The sequence below is a fragment of the Microtus oregoni genome, unplaced genomic scaffold (genome assembly GCF_018167655.1).
Source record: "Microtus oregoni isolate MIOR12 unplaced genomic scaffold, Mior012 000012F_ref0000307, whole genome shotgun sequence".
Taxonomy (NCBI): domain Eukaryota; kingdom Metazoa; phylum Chordata; class Mammalia; order Rodentia; family Cricetidae; genus Microtus; species Microtus oregoni.
Genome location: NW_024543071.1, coordinates 50,045,429 through 50,053,198, shown reverse-complemented (window position 1 = coordinate 50,053,198; position 7,770 = coordinate 50,045,429). Strand labels below are relative to the sequence as shown.

The window sequence follows — 7,770 nt, the reverse complement described above, 5'->3', positions numbered from 1 at the left end:
TGATGATACTGATAGTAATGAAGTCACGATGGTCTGTCCTTGTGAAGTCAAAATCATCAAAGACTCACGTCATCCCAGGTTGTGGCCTTCTTACACCACCAGTAGTCCTGGACAGCGAGGAACACCAAACCCCATCACACTGGCCGGGGTGAGGGCTCCCGGCGGGAACCGGGAGCCGAAGCCCGGCCCTGGTTTCCGCCTTAGCGGTAGGGTCTCCTGAGAGCCCTGCTCATGCCCCTCCATTTACAAGGCCTGCTGGGAGTTGTAGTTCAGCGGTAAGACGACCCGCTCGGCCCCGCCCCCTGCCCCGTTTCCTCGTCGCCCCATATGAGGGCGAAGACTCGGGACAGCGGGGCCGGGCCCAGAGAACTCCGGACTACAATTCCCGATGGACCCCAGATTCCAGTACGCTATCACAGGTACCCGCGTCGTGATCCGCGCACGGACGCATGCGCACCGAACTGTGGCGGGACTCGGCCGCGTGCGCTTTCCCGCCCTCGCCACGCCCTGCGCCGTCCGTCGGGCTTTTCTGCCCCAGCTGTAGGCTCTCGCTCCTCCCTCTCGTCGCTCCCGGAGTCCAGGCCCCGCCTGTTTCTCTCCCCCAGGGCCTCCTCCGTCCGCTCCCGTCCCTTGCGCCTTTGCTACTTCTGCTGAAGGCGGAGGCTCCATGTTGTCCCCTCAGCGAACGGCAGCGGCGTCGTCGAGAGGAGCAGGTGAGGCGTCCACTTTTCCCTGGACCCGCTCCGTGATCACCCACGCCGCCTCCCAGTGCTCCGGCTCCGAGGTGACAACCCGTCCCTGCCGCCGTCTTTCCTCGTGCGGCGACGGGGGCTGCTCCGCGGGGTGCCTCCGCTCCGAGTTCGGGGCGCGGGGCTCCTGGAGCGGGCGGTGGCCTCATGCGGGGCACCCCGGTGCTCTGGCCCGTCGAGCTCCGCCCTGTGCACGGCAGGGCGTGCCGGGCGGCGGCGTTCTCCGTTGCCGGGAAGCCCGAGCCCGGAGCCTGTCAGTCTTAACGGGCGGGGATCGGCGCCACGGTGGATGCTTTATTGTTCAGTCTTAAAGTTTTGGACTGCTGCAGTGTGGCCTTGGAGTTGAAACGTTCCCCCCCCCCCCCCTCGGAACGACCTTGAGGCCATGACAAGCATTAGTAAAGTTGGTTTTCCACCCGCGCTAATCTCCACGTTAGAACTGGCCTAAATTGGTTGTTTTGTTTTGCAAGTTTTTTGAGTTAAGTTTGGGTTTTCCTTTGGCTTTTCCGAAGACGTAAAACGAGGTAGTAAAAGTACTCAATGAAAGCCAGATAGTCTCACCAAAACTATAGGGATGCGATTTCGCCTGTCACTTTGCCTGGCACTATTCTTGTTTGATGGGTACACTCCTGAAATGATTGCAAGTTTCAATTGCGAAACCTAAGGGGGGGGGGGGATGTGTGTGGCAAGAGTCAATAGTTTTGTTTGCAGATTCTTTTAGCAAATCTCTTGTCTTCAAATTTGAACATGAAGTGGGATGTTTTGTGAAAGGTGAAGGAAAACTAACGGACTAAAAACGACATGGTTTGAAGTTTTGCTTTGGAGAAGTAGACTTCAAAACTCTGGACTTGTTATCAGTGCCAGGTATTTAGCCTCCTTACAAAGCGGAAAGTCAATTTTTGTACGGCTTTAACATGAGTGAAAGAACGTTTTATTTGCAGTGGTTAGAACAATAAGAAAACCAGGTAGGTTTAATTGTGTGGCAGAGTTAATTTTAGTGCTTAGTTATTAAGGTCTATTTTGTTTTGTGACACTAGGGATTGAACTCAGGTCCTTGCACTTTTGTGTTTTTTTGTGAGCTTAATCCTAGTTCCTAGTGCTGTTCAAAATGGGGTTTTAAAAATTGTTGGTTTTTTTGAGTTGGCATAATCCGTGCCTGTAAACCTAGCCCTTGAGAGTTGGAGGCAGACTGAGGAGTCAGCATCATGCTTGGCTACATAGTGAATTGAATTTGAAGGTCAGTCTGGGTTACACAAGACCTTTCCTCAAACTTCCACCCCCCCAAAAATAAAAATAATAAAACATGGTTTTCTAAATAAAAATTATAATTACTAATTCAAACAAAATAATGAAGCTGGTTCTGATGGTACATACCTATGATTTAACACTCTGGAGGTTGAGGCAGGAGAATTTCGAGTTGGAGGTTTTGTCTCAATCAATCAAACAAATAATAGAGAGTCATATGACAGAAATATGATGTTCAGCCCTGCCTGGGACCCATTCTGCTTGTACAAGGAGAGAACTGATTCTACATGTTGTTCTCTGACCTCCATATATGCACTGTACATGTGAACACACATTAAATAAGTAAATGAAATAATAAAAAAGAATTTAGCCGTAATAATCAGCATGTCTGTTAATCTTTTGTCGTTTATTTTGAGACAGTACCTCATGTAACCAGTTGAGGCTGACCTTAAACTTTTTTTTTTTTGAGACAGTTTCTCTGTGTAACAACTCTGGCTGACCTGGAACTTGCTTTGTAGACCAGGGTAGCCTCAAACTCACAGAGATCTGCCTGCTTCTGCCTCCTTGCTGGTATTCAAGGCATGTGCCGCTACCGCCTGGCAGCCGACCTTAAACTTTTTTTTTTTAACTTTTTTTTTATTGAGAAAAGGAGAAAAAAAAAAACAAGTTTCCTCCTCCTCCCAGCCTCCCATTTCCCTCCCCCTCCTCCCACCCTTCTTCCCCCCCACTCCTCTCCCCCTCCCTCTCCAGTCCAAAGAGCAGTCAGGGTTCCCTGCCCTGTGGTAAGTCCTAGGTCCTCCCCCCTCCATCCATTTCTAGGAAGGTGAACATCCAAACTGGCTAGGCTCCCACCCCAAGGCCAGCTGGACTGTTACTGAAAAAGCATGGGATAAAACTGGACTCTCTGAACATGGCGAACAATGAGGGATGATGAGAACCCAAGGACAATGGCACGAGGTTTTGAACCGACCTTAAACTTTCTGCTTCTACCTCATGTGATTTCAGACATGTCCCATTGCAACATTGTTAAAAGTTCTTTGTGGTCTCGTGTATTCATGTTCAGAAGTGGTAACACAACTGCAGTTTAAAATTTGAATTTTAACTTGGTGGTGGTGGCGTTTAATCCCAGCACTAGGGAGGCAGAGGCAGGCGGATCTCTGTGAATTTGAGGCCAGCCTGGTCTACAAGAGCTATTTCCAGGACAGGCTCCAAAGCTACAGAGAAACCCTGTCTTGAAAAACCAACCAACCAACCCACCAACTCACCAAACAAACAGATAAAAATCAAAGAAATAAATAAGGCTTTGAATTTTAAAAGTTTTCCTGGCTGTTTTAAAAACTCTAGGAGCATATTTAATGCTTAGGGAGGATAATTAATTTAAAACAAATACCAGTTGTTTTAGAATTGTGGTTTTATATTATCTAGAGACTTAAAGCCTGCATATGCTTGGGTTAAAGAGTTTGAGGCCAGCCTGGTCTACAGATCAAGTTCCAGGCCAGCCAGGGCTACACAGAGAAACTCTGTCTCTCAAAAAACCAAAATCAAAAATAAAAGGCAGAGGAAAACAACAAAAAGACCAAGCCAGACTAAAACAAAACAAGAAACATTATTTAACTATATTTTGATACTAATTAAAACCTTCAGGTTAAATTTCCTGTGTTTGGGAAAGAAGCAAGTATAATCACTATTGAATTAATCCTGTTAAGAAAGTTGTTTTTTCCCCTGGGGCTACAGAGATGATGGCTCAGTAGCTAAGAGGAATTACCACTTTTGCAGAGGACACATTTGGTTCCCAGCACCACATCCAGTCTGTATTCTTCACAACTGTTTGTACATTTTCCTTCAGGGCTTTGATCAATCACCACCTTCTTGTCTCCCTAGGTTCCTGCATGGATGTTCTGCCCATAAACTTGGGAAGGCACACATATATGCACATAAAACATTCTTAGCTGGGGTTTTTTTGAGAAAGATTTTTTTGTTGTTGGTTTTTTATTTTTATTTTATTTTATTTTATTTTTTGTAACAGCCCAGGCTGTCCTGGACTTGCTTTGTAGTCCAGGCTGGTCTCAAACTCAGAGATCTGCCTGCCTCTGCCTCCCAAGTGCTGTGATTAAAGGTGTGTACCACCTCCCGACTACCTGAATCTTTTTTTTTAATTAAAAATGATTATTATTATTATTGCATGTGTGTGCATGATGGATGTGTATGGGTGTTTTTGCCATGGCCTCTGTGTGGACGTCAGAGGACAACTTTGTACATTCAGTTCTCTTCTTCTGGGTTCCTGTGATGGAACTCAGGTCAGCAGACTTTTGAAGAATCAGCTTTACGTGCTGAGCCCTTTTGGCTGCCTAGTTTCTGAATCCTAAATGCTGGTTAGTTGTCATAAATCCATAAACACTGACTTTCCTGTCCATAGATAAAATAGTTTTGTTTAGCATCTTGTGCTGAAAGCACAAATATTATCTATAGTGAATGAATTGGAAAAAAATTTCCTCCTAAACCCTTTAATTAGAATATACATTTTCCCCAGTATTCTTCTTGCTTGATGTCTTAGTCAGGGTTTCTTTTGCTGCAACAAGACGTCTTGACCAAAGAACAAGCTGGGGAGGAAAGAGTTTATTTGACTTATACTTCAGCATTGCTGTTCATCACTGAAGGAAGTCAGTGATAGGACCTCAGACTGGGCAGGATCCTGAAGATAGGAGCTGATGCACAGGGCATGGGGGGGCGTTGCTTACTGGTTTGTTAGACGTGGCTTGCTCAGCTTGCTTTCTTATAGAACCCAGGACCACCAGCCCAGGGATGGCACTCCCCCATTGATCACTAATTGAGAAAATGCCTTACAGCTGGATCTTCTGGCGGTATTTCCTTAACTGAGACTCCTTCCCTAGCTTGTGCCAAGTTGACACACAACCAGCCAGCACAGTTGGGTTTGAGTAGTTTCACACAACCTTTTCTGTGTATCTGCTGGCACATTTACTGCCTTATGTTATAGTGCGTGGTAGAAGCACTGAAAGAACTGCGTCAAGTAGTTACAGAGTTAGGAGAGGGCTTTAAACTTAGCATACTTCCCTTGTCTGTGATGTTTTCTCTGCTTTGTGAGTCAGGAACTCTAAGGACTGCCAGCAAAGGCAAGGCGTGGAAATGGTATGCCTCCTTCAGTGTGTTGCTCTTCCCTTTAGAGAATGTTATTTCAGAAGAGGACTGGAAAACTCAGGTCATAACTCTACCATGAGTCATATAGTCTGCTCAGTAAAATGTGTCTGTAACTTTGGTTCCTGTGCTTTTCAGAAGTCTCTGTACAGTGAGGATGAGGACTGAGGATGGTTCTAGTCCAGTAGTTCTTTTATTTTCAGTTGTTTATTTTTTCTTAAAAATTTATTTATTAAGTATGCAGTATTCTGTCTGCAGGCCAGAAGAAACAACCTCATTGAATTACAGATGGCTATGAGCCACCATATGGTTGCTGGGAATTGAACTCAGGACCTCTGGAAGAACAGCCAGTGCTCTTAACCACTGAGCCATCTCTCCAGCCCTGTTTATTTACTTTTAAGTTTTTTTCTTCTTAAGATTTTGCCTGTATGTATGCATGTGCATCGTGTGCATGCCTGGTGCCTGCAGAGATGAGAAGAATGTGGGATTCCCCTCTGTATGCTGTAAATATCATTGGTTAATAAAGGAACTGCTTTGGGCCTATAGCAGAGGTATAGGGGAACAGAGCTAAGTACGGGCGCGACGGAGGAGGAGTTAGGGAGAAGCCATGTAAGCCACAGCCACATTGATACAGATTAATAGAAATGGGTTAAATTAATATGTAAGAGTTAGCCAATAAGAAGTTAGAGCTAATGGGACAAACAGCGACTTAAATAATATAGTTTCTGTGTGATTATTTTGGGGGCTAAGTGGCTGTGAACTATCTAGCGGTTTCCCTACAATGGAAGAAGGACTCAGATACCCTGGAAATGGAGTTATTGACAGTTGTGAGCTACTGTATGGGTCCTGGGAGCCAAACCACTGTCTTCTGCAAGATCAAAAAGGATCTTTTATGTTTTGTGTTATTTTTGTTTTTCAAGACAGGGTTTCTCTGTAATTTTGGAGCCTGTTTTGGAACTCAATCTAGACCTGACTGGCCTCAAACTCAACAGAGATCTACCTGCCTCTGCCTCCCAATTGCTGGGATTAAAGGCATGCGCCACCACTGCTGGCTCAGCAAGGGTCTTAACTGCTAAAGCCATTTTTCCAGTTCCTTAGTGGTTCTTAACAGAAGATGACTTTTTGCTACCGTGTGTCTTTTTGTTTGTTAGTTTGTTTGCTTGGTTTTTTGAGACAGGGTTTCTCTGTAGTTTTGGAACCAGTCCTCGAACTCTCTCTGTCTATCAGGCTGGCCTTGAACTCACCTGCCTGATTCTGCTACCCGAGTGCTGGTATTAAAGGTGTGCACCACCACGGCCCTGCTGTGTCCATGTATCTTTTTTTTTTTTTTTTTTTTTTTTTGGTTTTTCAAGACAGGGTTTCTCTGTGGCTTTGGAGCCTGTCCTGGAACTAGCTCTTGTAGACCAGGCTGGTCTCGAACTCACAGAGATCCGCCTGTCTCTGCCTCCCGAGTGCTGGGATTAAAGGCGTGCGCCACCACTGCCCGGCTCTCCATGTATCTTTTAAAAATGTCTATATGTCAATCCTTCTGGTACTACTGATACCATGAGTATGTAGTGGGTACAGACCAAGGATGCTGCTAAATATCACATAGTCCATAGAACCCCTTCCCTCTACAAATGGTTAACTGGTCACTAATGTCAGTAGTGCCAAGGTTGCCAAATCTTAATCTGTATTATTTAATTAATTCATTAAATTAAGATTTTTTTTGAAGTAGCAAACTGCTTTCTATTAACCAGTTTCATTGAATACATTACTATTCAGATGACGTTCTTTTTTTGTTGTTTGTTTTGTTTTTAGAGACAGAGTTTCTCTATGTAACAGTCCTGTCTGTCCTGGAACTCAGTTTGTAGACCAGGCCTCGAATTCAGAGATCCACCTGCCTTTGTCTCCCAAGTGCTGGGATTAAAGATGTGTGCCACCACTACCTGGCTTCAGGTATTAAGTATTTATGCTATTAAGTATTTGAGAATCACTTCAATTTACCTGCTATGGGGCTGAGCATGTACCATAGTTGGTAGAATTCTTGTCTAGCATGAATGGAGCCCTGATTTGTGTCCCAGAATCCCATAAAATTGGGCCAGTGACTCCAATATTCAGGAAGTGGATACAGGGGAATCAGAAGTTCAAGGTCAGCCTGGGCTACATTTTTTTTTCTTTTTTGTGGTTGGAGGGCTCACCACGTGAGGAACGATTTAAATTTATTTTATGTGCATTGGTGTCAGATACCCTGGAATTGAAGTTACAGACAGTTGTGAGTTGCCATGTGGGTGCTGGGAATTGAACTTAGGTCCTCTGGAAGTGCAGCTACTGCTCTTAACTTCTGAGTCATCTCTACAGTTCTGCTCCATGATATTCTGTCTCAGACAGACCAAAAAACCTTACTGGTTGTATGTGTGTATCTTCTGTGTATTTGTGGTGCTTGAGGTCAAATCCAGAGCCCTACTACTGAGCCTAGTCCTCCCAGTAATGTTCTTATAGTTGAGCTTACTAGGTTTTATGTATCCTTTTGTAAGATTGAAAAGCTAGCCATGATTAGTAATCAACCCATGTTATGCTTTTTAAACTGTGCCATACTGTTTGCTGTTGTTGTTTTAGAGACAAGGCTCTCTATTATGTACCT

General features: G+C 44.9%; 1 protein-coding gene across 1 annotated transcript in view; it reads left to right on the top strand.

The window, feature by feature from the left end:
• The first annotated feature begins 535 nt into the window (after positions 1-535).
• Positions 536-7,770, top strand: part of Atl3 (atlastin GTPase 3) — a 45,438-nt gene continuing 38,203 nt past the window's right edge. The window contains exon 1 of the mRNA XM_041660783.1: positions 536-713. Within this exon, the coding sequence (XP_041516717.1) occupies positions 668-713 (46 nt within the window). The 5' untranslated portion in view covers positions 536-667. The remainder of the gene's footprint in view (positions 714-7,770) is intronic.